The sequence below is a fragment of the Plectropomus leopardus genome, chromosome 5, assembly GCF_008729295.1.
Source record: "Plectropomus leopardus isolate mb chromosome 5, YSFRI_Pleo_2.0, whole genome shotgun sequence".
NCBI classification, from domain to species: domain Eukaryota; kingdom Metazoa; phylum Chordata; class Actinopteri; order Perciformes; family Serranidae; genus Plectropomus; species Plectropomus leopardus.
In genome coordinates, this window is record NC_056467.1 from 27,627,624 (window position 1) to 27,645,604 (window position 17,981).

General features: G+C 38.0%; 1 protein-coding gene across 1 annotated transcript in view; it reads left to right on the plus strand.

The window, feature by feature from the left end:
- tenm4 (teneurin transmembrane protein 4) overlaps nt 1–17,981 on the plus strand; it is a 195,079-nt gene that overhangs the window by 83,371 nt on the left and 93,727 nt on the right. The window contains exons 5-7 of the mRNA XM_042486820.1: nt 1,335–1,584; nt 5,987–6,085; nt 8,789–9,024. Coding sequence (XP_042342754.1) covers nt 1,335–1,584; nt 5,987–6,085; nt 8,789–9,024 — 585 coding nt within the window. The remainder of the gene's footprint in view (nt 1–1,334; nt 1,585–5,986; nt 6,086–8,788; nt 9,025–17,981) is intronic.

Sequence of the window (17,981 nt, forward strand, 5' to 3'; positions counted from 1 at the left end):
GAGGTCAAAGGCCAAGGCCTCTGTGAAATGACCATGCCATTCTTCCATTGCCAAAATTTTGCCTAACTTTGAAGCGTTGTTCAGCCCCCTTCTTGAAAAGCTAGCCTCTTAAAGAGAGGAATGTCGATCAGTGATTAACATGAAAAAAATATACAGACATTAAGCTCATTGCAATTGACGCTTTAACACTGACAGCCCTACTTTTTTCTTTTATTTCGAAAAAGACAATATTAACATGCCCTAACATTTCCCTTGTCATTTTTCTTCTTTAAATATACAATTTTTTTTTGAAAGCCACTCATGACAACCTTGATCAACCAATGCAAATACAGCCTCCCTCTTTTAATCCTTGACCAAACTTGTTAAAAAGGTTGGTGTGCAATTTTTGGTGCATATGCAAAAACTTGGTCTTGATATTAAATTTTTCCACAATATTTAATGTAGGTTTCTCTTTGCAACTGGAAATGTAGGCTTTCGGCAGTTCAGAGAAAAGATGCATTTTCTGAATACCCTGTATACATTTCCAAAGAATGCTATTAAAACCAGAATTATAACAGCATACTGAACATGTCTTAATCAGTAATTGCTACACTGGGTAGAAGACCTAATTGAGAATATCCAAAACAAAATATGCTTTTGGCACGACCTGTGTCAAATTCCAAATATTGTGATATCTGGAATAATGATGGTAAATTAGTGTGGATGTAAACACATTTCCATTGTGACTTGTTTGCTTCTGTTTCAAATCTTTAATTCGATTTTGCTGTGGCAAAAGATAGCAGATTGCACAAGACAGCATGAAACGGGCTATTCTTCATTAAAAGACTGTGCATGCTCAGTCATCCTTCCCTGGCTAAATAGATGTCCAAAGAATTGGTCAGTTTCAAGAAGAGGCCAGCTCGTCTGTTTACTCAGGAGCCAGTGTCTGGTCTGAGCAAACTGTCACGGGTCTCTGTGGGAGGCAGAAAGCACTCTCTGATAGAGACCAGTTAGGAGAAATAATGAGCAGAAGAGGGATTTTTTTTTAAGACTGGTTCATGTAAGGACTTCACAGCTCTTTAGTGAAATTAGTCATTGGCTTAGGTGTTAATATATGTACTGCTAGTGAAACTACGGCTAATCATTCATCAGTCTGAATGCTGCAGCTCAGGGAGCTAAACTGACACCATAAGGCGCTTCTTATTTTGCTAGCACACACACTAACACACACACACGCACGCACACTTTCACAATCCTTTTGGAATAGCATCCTCAATGGGTCTGCAGTCATTCTGAAGCTGTATTCTGTTAAAATTTCTGTAACGCGTTTTATTTCTTTTCTGTTTTGCTTTCAGACGGAGCCTTTCAAAACCATTCTCGTCTGCGGACGCCTCCTCTACCGCTCTCCCACTCCCACTCGCCCAATCATCAGCACCATGCGGCCTCCATTAACTCCTTGAACAGGGGCAACTACACACCACGGAGTAACCCAAGTCCCGCGCCCACAGACAGCTCTGCTCCTCCTGAGGGTCCAGCCAGTGGTCCGGACTCGGGCAGCACACAGGACAACTGGCTACTCAACAGCAACATCCCCCTAGAAACAAGGTACTGTGCAACAGTGACAATGTATAGAGATGCTGGCAAGACTGAGCTTGAGCCGCTGCCATTGGAAAAATGTTTTCATGCTGTCAGCTCCATGTTAAATTACCACAGTGCTAACAAGGAGCAAAGCAATAAAATGGAAAATACCCTGCTAGGGGCAAAGGCCTGCATTTGTGATGAACATGATTTTGTGGCAAACAAGAGAAAAGTGCTGATTTTGGTTTGCAGTCCTAACAGTGAAAGCTATTGAGTTTAAACAGCAGAGTAATTATGGTTACGTTGGATATGAAACAGTTCTTGCAAAATTAAATTCAGGCTCCCGTGAGCAGGCTTCATAGCTCCTCCACTTCAGCCCCAAGTTTTATTTATTTCATATTAATCAGTACTCTGTTCTCTAGCACATTTCTCGATAGGAGGCCCTTGTGTGAAGTTGATCTGTCAAGTGTTATTGTAACAAAGGGAATATCTGTTGGTATTTCTTTGGCTGGTCTTATTGCAAGGCGGTATGAAATCAGGAATAGCAGGGAAAATTATCTCAAACCTCATAATGATCATGTTTCACTGATAACAGCAGAAACACTCCTCAAACAAAACTGTAGCTTCTCTGTGCGAGCAGGTTGCCCGCTGAGCAAATTTTTTTAAAAAATCCATTGTGAAGCTTTGATTCTACGGAAATTGTTGTTGATAAAAAAAATAATTTTCTCTTTATTTATATTATTTAAAGGTCTCATATTCTGCTTATTTTCAGGTTCATGCTTGTATTTCTCATTTTAATGTTTATCTGCTTTAATATTTAAAAAACAAATTGTTTTCTCATTCTGTTTGCCTGGATATACCTGCAGTCACACTCTGTAAAAACGCTTTGTTTTAGCACCTGTCTCTTTAAGCCCCCTACAAAAAAAGCCAAGTCTGCTCTGATGGGTCAGTGTTTCCAGGTCTTCCACATCTGCGGTCTCTGTGTTTCTGTACCGTCATTGCCAGAAAAATGACTGTAATGACACTGTAGCGGAACACTTTTATCTTTATGGACCCAACATACACATACATAAAACGTACATAAAATAAAACGATGCTAAGCAAACACTTCCTTAATTGGTTAATTTTTGCTACCTAAACATTCCACCTAAAAAAAAAAAAAAATCAACATTAGTTTAAGTGCATGCTATATTTGTGAATATTTTGACCACTTTAACCTGCTGTCAGACCCCCATTTCCAATGGGGAGCTAAAGCAGTTTTCTTAGAGCCACCAGACTATTGACAAAAACAGTACAGAAAAACATCATACACTGTATAAGTTTATTACTGCCTCAGTTGGGTGTAAAGTAAAGCAGTATAAATATTCCAAATATAGTTTACATTTAAACTGATGTGGATTTTTTTTAGGTGACTAAAATATGTTTTTCTGCAGGCCTAATCCACAGCATACATTGCTTAGCCTCTGTGCTGGTAGATTTGGTTGATCAAAGACGCCAACAAGGCAACACAGTACATAAAATAAGCTCAGCAGAAACATCAGATAGGTTTATCTTTTATTGTTACAGTTATGGCTGAAAATGACAACAGAAACAAACAAGTTTACCAATTTCACATATCTCAGCAAATGCAATTAATTGCAAGTTGTCTGTCCAGAAGTGAATGTTGGCATGACAGTGATTGGCTGTGTAGATCTTTTTTTAATGTGACTGCAGTGCTAGGCAGCAGCCTTGGTCCATGTTGACTTCCTGTCTAAAGTCATTCACATGCACTGCAAAACATTCCAACAGGAAATACAAATGGACAAATTTAAAATGTTTACAATTGTCCATGAAACTGGTATAACTATAGTAGATATTAGTGTATAGTATAAAAAGCTTAACAGAAGTCCTGACAGCTCATTCAAATGCACAGTTTCCTGAATTTCAAACTGTGTGCATTTCTCTGTCGACTGGGCATTTTGATATATTCACAGTATTTATATAGCACCTATGCCTACTTTATATATTAACCCTTTAACCTGAGTAAATTGGCTCTATTTCTTTTCCAAAAAACATGGAAAGAAAGCAATGAGCAATTTAAGAAAAAATGAGCCAAAAATGAGCAAAAAGAAATCAAATAAAAGTAAACACAAATTATACACTTAAAAAATGGAAAATAACTGGAAAGAGAACTGCTTAAGTATTAATAATAATAAAATAATAATTATAATAATAATAAATAGTAAGAATTACTTACTTTTCTTAGGTTTAATAATTTTAAATATATAACTGTAATAATTACATATAGTTTTCTTGATATTTTTCCCTAGTCTTTACTAATTTTCAAACGATTCTCTATCTGTCTGTCTCTCTTTAGCTTGTTTTCATGACATATTCTTGTCACCTTTTACTATTATTTTTTGCAACTTGCAGGACATTTCTTGCCAAGTTTCTTATTGCCTTTTTCTCCATGTTTTTGAAAGAAATCAAATCAATTTGCTTTCCTTATGCTTGTGAAAGGCATCAGAACACAGCAAGTGATGTCAGACCAGGTTTAAAGGGTTAAAAAATACATGAAAATTGGACTTTATAATATGGGACCTTTAAATATCACACTTCCATTCAAGGCATTCCAATGAATAGCTTCGACCACATTGTTGTCTATACAATATTATATGGTAAACGCGTCGCTATAAATGAGACTGCTGTTGACAGGAGAATAGCTAATAGCTAATTTGGCATGGCTAAACACCAGCCATGAATAGAATTACTGTCTCTTCCCTCAGTTTCTGTGAGACGGTTCAGTCAACAGGAAAATGAGCATCAATTTTAGCCGGTAGAAGGACAGTTAGTGGTATAATGAATGATTACATGTCATCCAGCTCCAACGTTAATCCTGCACAGGTATTCCCTGTGGAGCAGAAAACAGATGGTGAGGAGAGTGAATCTGCAACAGGCGAGAATTGGGCTCAAACCACATTTGCAATCTTTATGACCTATTGCCTTAAAAAAAGAAAAATCAGCTAAAGTTCCAATAATGAAATTGAAACCATTAGTAATATCCACATGGGCACAGAAATATTTTATGTCGCCTTTACTTAGTTAATAGTGTTCCATTGGCCCTCTCTCGTCACTTTTGTGAAATTTAATGGCCCTGATAAATTCGGCACTGGTAGGTCTTATCCTGCTCTGCCACTGGAGAGATGCCAGCAGTTGGTTGGCTCAATCCAGCCTCACCATTGTCTTTAGAGTTTCTGCCAAGCATCTCTCTCTCTTCATTAAAACTTGCATTCTTCCCCAGAACACAAGCTTGAGAGACCATGAACAGACTTCACTACTGGCCTCGAAGGGGCAGGGATCAAAAACAAGGCTTTTTCTCTTGTACCACAGAACGTGTTCAGCCTGCCCATTGCATGTGGACAGATCATCTCTCCATTGCATTGCTGCAGCATTTCCTTATGGAACAGAGCTCCATGGGGGGGGGGGGGGGGGGGGGCATTATGGAAGAAATAAGACACGCGTAAATAAGACACCCACAGATTTTTTTGTTTTAGCACAGTTATTAAAAAAAAGTTGTAATATAAATATATATAATTTCTCTGTCTCCTTATTGCAATACAAACAAAGAATACAGAGAACAATGCATTAAAACACCAAAAAGTCCAAGCAAAACGGCTTCTTCAGACTAAAGTGAATATTTACTGTGAAACATGGAATTATACAACTGTAACAAAGCTTAGTTCATATTAACGATATAAAGCTTTGAACATATCTTGAATGCAACGTGCTGATAATACACCAGAAGATTAGTATTGTTAATCTCATATTGTGCGCCCAAGACATGCTAAGTGGAAAAAGAGGTCACACTAAATAGTTGCAACCTTAGCCTGTGGAAGCCGTTTTATTCTGAAATATTTGCATTTTAATATTGACAGTATGTTTTGGTTGTATTTCAGTAAAGACACTACTGAGAAATAAATGCGTACGATCATTATTACTGTGCTAAAATAACAGTTTAAGGTGGCTTAAGACTGTTGCACAGTATTGTAAGATGAAGTGTTTTGTCTGAAATAAGTGTCAGAAACCTTAAGGTTCTCATTTGTGAGTGATGCATTGTTTTTTTCCAATCACAACCTTAAAGGAGCCAGAATACTCTAATGTTTATCAGAGAAGAGCAAGACGCTTGCAGAGAAGGGCAGGGCTCGTACAAAACAAGGTATGGTAGTGCCCAACAGAAGGGAACAAGAGAGCTAGATGTTATTTGTCTCACACCTTTGTAGAAGTAGTTCCATAAGGGCCTTGGTTACTTTGTCCCACGCTGTTTGTCTTGATTTCCATTTGTCAGTTGCTGTTGATGTTGCTTGGTGATCACATACTGTATTGGCATTTCTGTGTTTCTTGCATGAACATCTCACACCAGCTTCATATCCATCTTTCCACCTGTATGTAGAAACATAGCAAAGCAGACATTCCTAGAGACTTTACAGGACAACCTCATTGAGATGGACATTCTGGCATCAGCACGTCACGATGCCTCGTACAACGAAGGGTATGTTGCATGTTTGCTATCAGGCTCACACGCTACTGTCAGAATGTGCTTTGCCAATAAAACAATAGTGATGCCTGTGCTATTTTTCCATCAAACATCCTCTGTTTTGAAATACTGTCAATCATTAGTGTATGTCTCCTGCAGTGCTAGAATCTTGTTTTTGTCCCTTCCCTGTTTGATACAACTGACATTTTGCATTTAAGAAATACTTCAAAGAATGAGCATTTGTATATCAATTATTCACCCTGTGTTATGGTAAATTTGTGATTTTCTCTCAAGCCTCCACAGTGAATGAAGAATCCAAAAACAGAGAAAATTCTTGATAAATTGGATTAAAAGGGTACCTCATTTAACAACAGCAAAACTATATCAAAAGTTCCATTTTCATCATACAACCTGTGCAGTATAATCCTTTAATTTATCTAGTCATATGCTCAGTACTTACCAAACACATGCATTTTTACACACACAGTTTTATTAAAGAAAAAAAAAGGCTACACTATTAGCGCTGTGAAGAGCAAAACAAACCAATAGATGCCCGTATAACCTCAACCTTAAAGCCACCCAAAGAAGAACATGTTGGCCTATCAGAGGCCTAAAAAAAACATTACTGGAAGGCTACCTGTAGCAGTGACCTGAGCACGTTCTGACGTCTCTGTACAGTCAGTGGAAATCTAACTGTGTATATTTATGTGTAAATATGTAGAAGGTCCTGTTAATAAGGATAGAGCCAGCACTATGTCACGTCTGCCATTGTGTGAAATATAGCTTATTTGTGCACCTCACAAAGGAGATATTGGCACACATGAGGGTTCGGTACTGGACTTGTACTTTTAAAGGTACCGACCAAATTACAAAGGTACCACCGAATACCGATTCACATTGAATCCATCGGTGCCAATTGTCGATACCTCAGAGTGCATCTGCTTTAGACAAGAGGCGGAAGTGCTATGCAACACCCCAAAGCCTAGAATTCAGCCACGGAGCTCTGAGGCTGGCAGTGAGGCTCTGCAGAGCTGTTGGCTTCTACTTCATCTCTCTGAAGCAGGGTAGCTGATTCGTTAGCTTCCCAGTGAGCCAATAGTATCAACATCTGGTCGATTTTCTTTTCTATATTATTTTAGTAACAGATAGGTGAGCAAACATGCATACATACACACAAGCAGACAAAAGGACATAATATTAGCTCTTTGTGTAATTAGGAAAGAGCAGAACTACTCTTTAGTCTACTGCTGCAGCTTGTTCAAAAATGGAATTTTTGTTAATATAGAAAAAGCAAAGTACTGAAAAAACATAACATTAGGAAGAGGTACTAAATTCCAGGTACTGAAACTTGAACTTGTATTAGTATCTGTTCAAATATGAACTGTACTCAGACATTGCAAGCAAAGTTGTATAAAACGTCTGTTTTTAGTGACCTAAAACACAGTTTTGTTAATGCACAAAAGGCGAAAGCATAGAAAAATATACATTTTCAGATATCATCCTGTACTTGTGGACTAGGCCTAAAACCTTCCTATTTAGAATAGATTGGATTTTTCATTTTGCACAATTTAAAAATACACAAAGTGAATACAAAAAAATAACACAGTATCCAGTTCAGGGAGAGGAAAAAAACAAGCGAGCTTATTTGAAGCCTCCACCCAAAAAAAGGGTTTCACAATGTTGTACTAATCACAAATGAAACACTTCTGCAAAAACAGGTTCATGCACAGACAAGGAGTACAAGTGTTGCATGATGCTAAACAATTACGGTTCAAATGCATGCGCTTGCCCAGACATTATGCAAACTATTTTAAATAGTAAAGTTTGAGGGAAAATGCATGTGTTTTGGAAGTACTAAGCATACAGCTGAATAAATAGAACTTGAATTAAACTGCATGAGTTGTTTGAGAGTTTTCATCATGAATTCAGTGTAACACTGGGTGAGTTATATATATACAAATGATCATTCTGTAGGTGAAGTATTCCTTGAAGTCACATTGTTGGCTTGTGTTACTCTATGTAAAGCATGACCACTTTATGAAACACAGTTGCCCATTTTTATCTCCTATTACTGGAATAGGACATGTCAAGAGATTTGTCCTGATATTTATAGATACAATATGGTCTCTGTGACTTTACACATCATACATTGTAATGTGACATTCAATCACGTTCATGTCACTGTTGCTCAAGAGCTTCTTGTAAAACTTGTCAGTAAAACAGCCTTGACAACAGTGCCACTGCCACTGAGTCTATGATGGGCTGATCATACGGCTTTCGACATGAAGCTGTACTCGTTTTCTGAGATAGCCAGGCATGTTCTTCAAGGGCGAATAAATCTGCTCATCTCCATCCTGCAGACTTATGTACAGTATCTCTTCTGAGGACTGCCTTGACACACAGTTACTGGGAATTACTCTTCACAACGCTGGCATGAATCCGTAAACAAGAGCCAGCTGTGGTCACTAGTCCTGTAAATTAGATTTAATATTGATTCACTGTTTTGGCTGAGCAAAAGCCAGTATGCTTTAAGATTCTCACTAATCTAGCAGTAGCGTGACTATGGTAACAGTATTGAATGTGCTTGGAAACAGAATGACTTACCAGTGGAAGGGACTGCACTTGCATAGACAGTGACATACAGTGTTATTGTGAGAGACAGCCCTGAGAAATGAGTGTTTCTGTTTGGTCTAATAAAAAAATGTGTTTTGTTTCTAGGCACTTCTTGTTCAAACCGGGTGGAACATCACCAATGTATTGCACAACATCACCAGGATACCCTTTGACCTCCAGCACGGTATACTCGCCTCCCCCACGCCCTCTGCCTCGAAACACCTTCTCTCGACCTGCCTTCAGCCTGAAGAAACCCTACAAGCACTGCAACTGGAAATGTGCTGCTCTCAGTGCCATCCTCATCTCAGTAACACTGCTGTTCCTGTTGGCCTACTTTATTGGTGAGTCACCTCTGATGCTTCTACACACCAGGGTGAGCGCCTCCACCTATCCGCCCCCAGCCCCACCCCTTGCTTTACTGCAGACATAGGATAACTCCATGCTCTATTGTGTTCCCTCCATCATCCGTTTTAATAGTGTTGAATCTGCACTCTGCGCCTTATTGAGAGCGTAGCTATATAGGGACTCATAGATTGACTCCTTGCCCACACACCTCGTCTGAAATAACATTATCATTCATAGATTGGGTTGACTGAATCTGCAGAGATGGGCAATCCAGTGTCTTGCTCTTGTGAATAGGTCAGATAGGGAATGAATTAAAAAGACATCAGCTATCACACAAGAGAGGACTTGCACAGTTAGAATATTCATCTTATTTGATTTAAGATTCCCTGACCAGCATAACCAGGTCCCAGCTGGGTGAGGACTATCAGCTGTGATAACTGAGTTAAGCTATTAAATCAGTTCTGCTCTGTATGACTGCTGTTGCTCCCTAAGGGAAAAGTGTTCATATCTGATGATACAGTCTCTAATTTATCTGTGTGATCTATATACAAGATGGTTAACACAACATTTCACTTGTAAAAGAAGAAGTTGATAAAGGCAAAACATTTTGCAATTGCTGTGATGATGTTTCCCCTGAAATTCAGAGCATACGAGTTGTCTGGACATGTTTCTCAAAATGGAGCTGGCTGAGCCGGTGGCTAGCAGCTAAGAGAGGTAACTCCAATGATAAACAACAACAACAGTGCTGACAGAGCTAGCCGTATTTACAGAGGGGAACTGCAGGGATGGGCGCTAAGCTTTTGCAACTATGTCGCCCCAATATCAGTGGTAACTGCCATATGAGCGCAGTTCAAAGCAGTTGCAATTAACTAGCGATTGGGATGTACTTACCACAACAAACCACCGAGAAGCTGAGATAACAAAACACAAAGGTTACTTCATTAGGTAGGTTTACATTACAGATTTGCACAAAACTTAAGTTTGTGTTTATGTTTTTGAAATGTCGATGAAATACAATTGCGAGATGACTGCGTTTCCATTAAGTGATGTTATGCGATGCATTTTCAAAACATTAGCATGTTTATTTCTATTGCAGCCACCGCACTAGCAGTCATTATTTCCAATCAGAGGTGATGTAGGCGTGTAATGTGAGCGATAACAGAAATGCAAGCCCCCTATACATGGCAGGGGTCACCCCATGTAACACCTGCTGCATCTTGCCCAAGGGAGCCAGTTCCTACCAACAAGCCATAGCATCATGTGATTTATAAAAGCAAAAAAAAAAAAGTGCTTCCATTGCAGTTTTGTGAAACATGGCTTTTTCAAATCACCCTAAATACCACCACATGTGAGTGTAAAAACCTTAGTGCAATAACTTTTATATTGACATTTTTCCATTTGGTTTTTTATCCGCAATTTCAGTTGGCGCAATTTGAGGGTTAATGGAAATCCGCCTAGTGTCTGCTCAGGACACTGTTACTCCTTTATTTCTTTACATAGCAAGTAGTGACTTACTGCAGTAATAATGCCCTGAATGTGAAAGTGAAAGCATAGCAAAATACAAATCAGTTTGTCAGACACTGTTTGTTGTTATTAGTTACACACAAAAAGGAATACAACAGAGTTTAGCATTTTGCAGCAACCAGTAATGATAGCAGCATCTGCAGTAATAGAGAAAGGATGTGAAACAGAGAAGATTGTGGGAAGAGGTCCAAAGAAAATGTGAGGTTAGTGGGTTTTGTGGCAGGTTTGGGGGTATGGGTGAGATAAGTACACCACACCTTGACTGACTTTGTGCTATGATTTTGGCCAAGGTTGGGGATGAGGATATGATGAACAAGACCAGAGTAGGAAGGAATGATAACACAAAGAATATTTAAAAGGATTGAGTGACAGGGTTCAGGACAAAGGGTTCCTGTAGTGTGCTGAGGGGAGAGAAAAGAAGGTAAAGATTCTCAAAATGTATTGTCAGATATGTTTGAGGTTTGGATTTGAATATCCTTGTTGCCTCGATTGCCAGACGTTTCCACGGATTTGTTGATCTAGGTAAAAAAGATAACAGTACCTTTTGTTATTTAAGTGATAAGAGTTCTGTCTGGTTCATTGTTACGAATTCAAAGAAGGAGTTGATGCTCACTTCTTTTTAATATATGTTTCCCTATATAATATACATCTGATTGGCTTTGAATACCTGTTTAACATATAAATGGTTGCTGTTAAATTCGTCCTCGCTTTGAGAAAGAAATAGTTTTTTGAATAGAAGGATGGTGAGAACATTGTCGTTCATATCCATGAAGCCAGTGAATGAAAAGCCAGATCCTTCTGCATGGCCTTCATCAGTGAGATAAATGAATTTTTCATTGAGGACATTTGTTATAGATATGCATTATGCTGTAACAATAACAAAAGCAATCGTTTCTGCTTCTCCTTGAGGCCAAATGAAGTAAAATCTGATTATTCGTTTTTTGTCACCAGAGCCATTTAAATTGTTTAATCTGAATTTCAGAACAGCGTTGGAATTAAAAAGAATCAGCTGGTTGCTGCTCATGGTGATTAGCTATGCATCCAGCAAATTCAAACCAGGGGTGGTGGGTGTGAGGAAGTTCTGGTTTGGCTTGTTTTTCAGACATCAGCAGTGTGGTTTGGCTGCAGAAGTAGAGATACAGTACGTATTTACAGTTTACTGCTTTGACTTGGCCAAAAGCCAGAGCCCCATCAGCCTGATAGTGCTTAATCAGACTGTGTAATTATACCCTGCAAAACTCAGACCAGCTCCCGATGCACCACAAGTAAACATGTTGGAGACCAAACCTCATCCGAAGATCAGAATTTCCAATCAAGAATGAGGGCCAAATTTAATTAAATGCTGATGAGAAAATACATTTAATTCAAGTGCAATTAATTATTGAGGCCTGTAATTGGGAACTCTGGGTGAGATGTCTAATGAACCCAATTATGGCTCATGACAGATGTTTTGACTTACAGCATGGTCTTATTTTGTCACAGCTTTGTAAAACCGGCACATTTTGAAGTACAAAAAGGTCGGGGGTTGAACATGGCACTATTTTCTCTGTGGTCGCTCTATCATTACCACATTTGTTATATGTGCCTCATTTTAAGGTCATCAGTATCCTCCTGCGTTCACTTCTATTCACCCTGGGTATCCAGCCAAGGACAAAAAGGTTGGGCCTCAGAAATATTTTCACTGCATGATTATCCAGCCCAGAAAAAGCTGCTCTGCAACACAGATTTTACCTGTTTGTCTGTGTTTCAGTACTTAAGAATTTTACTGCATTGTTTGCTTTGGCTTTTTATTGCTCCAATGCAATATTTGCAGTATCTACAGTACTGGTGTTTCTCTAAATGAAGAAAGTACACAGTCAACTTATTTGCAGTTGTAAGGAAATACTCAGCTGCTTTTACTGTGAAAGTTAAATCAATCTTAACTATTGTCTAGATCTGAAGACCAAAAATCACTCAAGTACAAAGTGCCTATTTATGATGCAATGAAATACTTAAATGGCCAAGAAAAAGACGTTATTCTGCTTATCTTACACTGATACCTATAGTCCTATATGCAGCATACACATCTACATTCCCTGCATTGGTCTGCTTGGTTATAGTACTTACCTAGCAAGCTGTTATTGTCCTACTAATGTGCCAACATAACATTGCATGTAATTTAAGCATGCAGAACAATTAAACAATATGTGCTTTTATGTTACCGGCAAACATTAGTGAAACACTGGACATTCGCAATTAATTGTTCCTTATTGGTGAAAATTAGGAAGCACATTAGCCACATATACCTGCCAAGCATTTAGCGCTGCACCGCTTGCTGTATGTTGTTACAAACATGTAATATTATTATGTTCATGTGCGTGATAGAGTATTTAAATATTGACAAGCAAGCTTGATTTACAAATTACAAACCCAGGTCAGACCGTGACCTGTTGTGGTAGATGGAGGAGGTTCTTGTTTGGATGTGGTCAGGGCACAGGGAATATGGATCTGGACTGGCTGCAGTAGACAGATAGCAGTTGGACTCTGTACCACATATTGATCATTTATAAAATTGTGCATTATGCAACATTCATGTAAGATACTCTATGGCATTGGTCACTGACCTATACTAAACTAATTCCCAAGCTGTACAAAACAAACAAACAAAGTAAAAAACAGTTATGCTGTAACATACTGACCTATATGCCTTCCGATCAAGTACAGGGTTACCAGAGGAAATGCTCCCTGATGCATCATAAGTGTTAAAAGCTTGTTTGCTGATTGATAATGAAAGTGTCATCTTAAGCATAAATTAAGCAAAAGCATAAACAACGCATAAGCTGCAGTCAGTTATACAAGTTGTTTCTTGATTGTTTTTTAGTATCTTGTTGCAAATATAGCACAGTAGCAGTGCTATGACTCAGAGCTAGGAACAAGTTCATTTTCTACACCTACTAGTTAATAAATTTAACTAATAGGTTAGTTGATAATGAGTTAATAAATGATTTCTATAATTAACCCTTTGAAACCTGAGCAAATAGGCTGATTTCTTTCAGACACACAAGAAGGCAATGAGCAAAAAAAAAAAAAACAACAAAAAAATAAGACAAAAGCAAAAATTTTGTAAAAAAGAAATGAAGATATGTTTTTGCTAAAAAAAAAAAGTGCTTAAAATTATAATAATTCTATAACATAATTTTAGATATGTATTTATGAAAATAAGAATATGTTATATTATTATTGTATATATTTTCACACATGACTTAAAAATAATAATGGTTAAACAGAATGTAGAATTTTAAAAGTTGATAATTTATGTACATAGCCTATTGAGAAAAATTATACATTTTATTTATAAAGTGCTTTTAAAAGGTACTCAAAGACACTTTACAAAAGTGAAAACCCATATAAACATAATAACATAACACACAGAATAAACAGTAAGCAAATCGACAATGAAAAAAAAAAAGATCTGAATCACTATAGCAGTACTATACAAAGTCAATGGCAAGCCCTTTTAACATTTGCTCAGTGATAATAGCCATTGTAGATAATAAGTTCTCCCCAGCATGGATTTTTAAAAGATTTATTTAAACCAGAATTCTAATGGCCCAATTCTACAAGAAGAAAATGCATTAGCCCAAGCCTAAACAAAACTCACATTTGGTGTCCTAGTAAATCTGCGGTATACCCTTTAGGGGGTGGGGGGGGTCCTTTTTTTTCTGGCCTGTCATGTTCAATGTCACTGCAGGAAAAGAGGGTCAGTAAACAATTAAAATGAAGGCCAGATAAAGTGTTATGTTATTACTTATCTGTTTTTCTTTCGAACCTGTAGATGACTAATTTTGAACAGTGTTTGAGCGCTGTTTGGACGGAGATGGATGGTATTTTGTGGCACCACCATTGTATAAAATTAGCGCAAGCACCATGTTTTATCTGATTGCCATATCATATTGATCTCGTGCTCACTTGGAACTGCCAATACATACCTATGACTACTGCAGAATCATTTGTCCCAGGTGTTAATGCAGATTATAACATCTCCCATGCAATATATAAGCTAGATACAAGCGGATGTTTGTCTTTGTAAGTTGCATTGTTTTTAAAAAATGTAGCATGTCAGTGATGAAATAATGTGATGCTAGAGAGACTATATATTGCCCCAACGTTTTACATGGAAAATTTAAATTGAGTGCAAATAAACAGAATTCACAAAATGATGACTTTGGTGATTAACACTGTAAACTGCCAGTGTGAGAGGTGTAAATGCAGTTAGATGACAAATGAGCAACTGATTGCTGCCATGTTCAGCACCTATTTGGAAGAGATTAATTAACCATATGGTTAAAATCATTTTCAGTCTGAGGTATCTAAGGGACTGCATTCTATGCTGACCTTTTTTTTTTTAAATACCTCAAGATAGTTTGCCTTTTTTGATGCTCACAGTATTTGATGATTTTGACCAGTAAGTTGAGAAAAAAGGGCTCTACTCATCATAGCTTCCCTTGAAGTGTGCACTAGTTGGAAAGTGCTCCTCAGATCAGAGGATAGAAGCACAGGAATGCTGGCAGATGACCCACAGCAATAAGCGCTGACTTCCTCAGATTGGCTGAGAAGTCTTCTACTACAGTATCTCTGTTCCCTAATTGGCACATGGCGTGACCCAACTTCCTGCCAAGAGATAAGCAAAAGGAGGGCACAACATGTGCTAAGGACAAAATGGGCGAAGCTAAAAAGTGCAGTACTCTTGACAGGTCAGTGGCAATGCTGGAACGCAGACACAGCTTGTTTCTGCCAGTGGCCGTCTCATTAGAAGTACCTTGTTATTCCTACAACCTGTCTTTATTTTGCAGCCAATTGCGGCAGCTTTCTGAGTGTCATTGCACAACGTTTGCAAAGTTTAAAAAACAAGCAAAACAAAATCAGGAGGTCCTTCACTGGCTCGTGTCCAATGCTCTGCATATCGCAGATACCAAGAAGGCGTTGAAGTAAATCTTTGGATTTAGGATGGGAGGGGGAGGCCTCCTCAACCATTTATCATTAGAGGCCTCAGGGACGGATGGGATGAAGAATGGGGCTCACAAAGACGTGATTACTAGGACACTTGGAATGACACCATGCTTGGTGACTTTGCGTCGATTCTTGCCAGCAACATACACTAACTTTTTTTCTCCAATTTCGCCAGTCAATGTAGAGCTACAAATCAAAAGGAATGTCTTTCTGGAGCTTGCAAAATGACAAACAAAGCCATCTGTCTCTTCACTAGTTGTCCTCCACTGACACAGTCACTTCCACAGGCACTGGACAGACACAGAACAGATGCTGATATTGCACTTGAACTTTTATCATCTTAGGGAATGTCTGTGCAGTGTTTTGCCTCATAAACACACGATTGCTTCCTATCTTTTTTTCACACCTGAAACCATATTTCAGGTGGTGCTGTTTATCTAGTGTGCATCATGAAAATATTAGCTATTCTTTGAACATGCATCCAGTTTTATAAAGACAGACTTATAATCTTGGGCCAACTGCTTATAGACATCTTAATGGAGTAAGCAGGACGGGTAGCGTTCTCTAATACAATCTGTGTTTGATGGAGGTTCCTCTGGGAACTACCCAATGTATTCCATTCATCAGACACTATAGTTTGGTTTGATGTGCCACTTGTAAGGTTTATGTGGTGGTTTCAGTCAATTTGAAGTTAATAGCTGAGCCTGGACAACTAAACCTTCTCTTATTCATGGGGGATCAGTTATGATTTTGAAGTGGAGGGATTTAATAAGATATCCGTTGCTTAATGAAGCAACATAGGGTCTTCGCATTCGTATATGCCTATTACTAAAGCACATTTTTCGACTCTGATGAATACACCGTAGTGTTGAAGCATTGGCTGTTTGCACTATCAAGGGCTGTTTTTTGAAGTTCTTTCTTCTTGCCCTGAGAAGCAATAGTGATGGGCGAAATGAACAAACAAATCTCCTTTAATGACTCTTTTTAGTGGCCACTACATGTCTGTGTATATGTAGCCTGCCAAACAGCTGAGTGTTCACGAACCCTCAACTTTTTCCACTTGCTGTGTTCTTAATGAACTGCTTACGCTGCCTTCTAAGGTGATTGGATAAGAAGCAATCAAATCAGACCCAACTCCAGCCAAGGCCGGTAGTGCATTCACATGTTTTTTGTACTTCAATGTATTCATGAGCTTTAAATTGTAATGTGAAAACAACAGACGCTTCAAAGAAGCTGTATTGTATTTCATTGCTTAGAACATTTGAACAGCACATTAATAATGAAGAGAAAGGGAAAAAGATCAGTTAAACCATGACGTATGATCACAAACTTCACTAATTTTCAGATTATATTAAGATTACATTAATAGATAATGTTTGCTACTTGTCGCTCAAAGAATGACCAATCTTTGGTCAGTTACATCTGTGTAACATTGTATTGAACCTACAAAGCCAGCTACATACAAGTGGAATGCTAAATCAATGCATTAAAATTCATATTTTATCTTCATTAATGTAAACTTATGCATGATGACTGGTAATGCATGAAAGAGAAGTTTTCTGGGGCAGGCAGCATTAGCTGTTGAAAATACACCACAACATAGTGTCAAAGAGAAACTGACACCATACTTGGCAAAAAGTAACAAAACTGGAACGGTTCGATACATTGACATACTAACTCAAAGGTATCTATAATGTGAAAAGAATCACTCCGCCCATCACTAAAAAGCACCGTATTCCACTGCACGTTGCTGAAAGATGCCAGAGAACCCCTTTTTGTCTTCTTACGTGTCAGTTATTTGCATGTTTAGATATGAAGAAGAAAAAAAAAACAAAGAAAGGGGATATAAATTATGTGAAGGTCAGGTAGAAACCCACAATTGGCTTTCCTAAGGACCTCACCTTAAGAAAAGAATTAGACATACACACATAGATTTAAAAATACAACATGATGCAAAGTAAAAACTTTTTTTTCAAGTGTTTCAGTTGAGAAGTTGCTCAACAGTTGTATGTAGATAACAGTTGGAAAATTAGATAAAGTGAGGTGGAGTTTCCTGTTTCTTTGCATCGTAACATTATTGGATGACTGCTAAACAAGATTTTGTTTAACAATAACACCACACAAGCCCATTTTAATTTTTTATTTGTTCGCTTGTTAATTGGCAAAATTTACCAAAATGAAACAAAAATAAATAAGCGACAACTCTTCTTATAAACAAAAAAAATAATATTAAACTTAGGTGTGTTCTAACTTTGAATTAATGTTCAGAACCCTGTTCAGATGTTCTGATTTATGCTTGTGTTGCCGTGGTACAATAATAACATTGTTAGATCTGGAAGTCCACTCATAAATCATTTTTTCTCTATGTGTCAAAGTCATGACAGTCACGGTCATTCTCTGTGTTGTCTGAACAGTCACTGACAGGCTTATTGGTGACGAG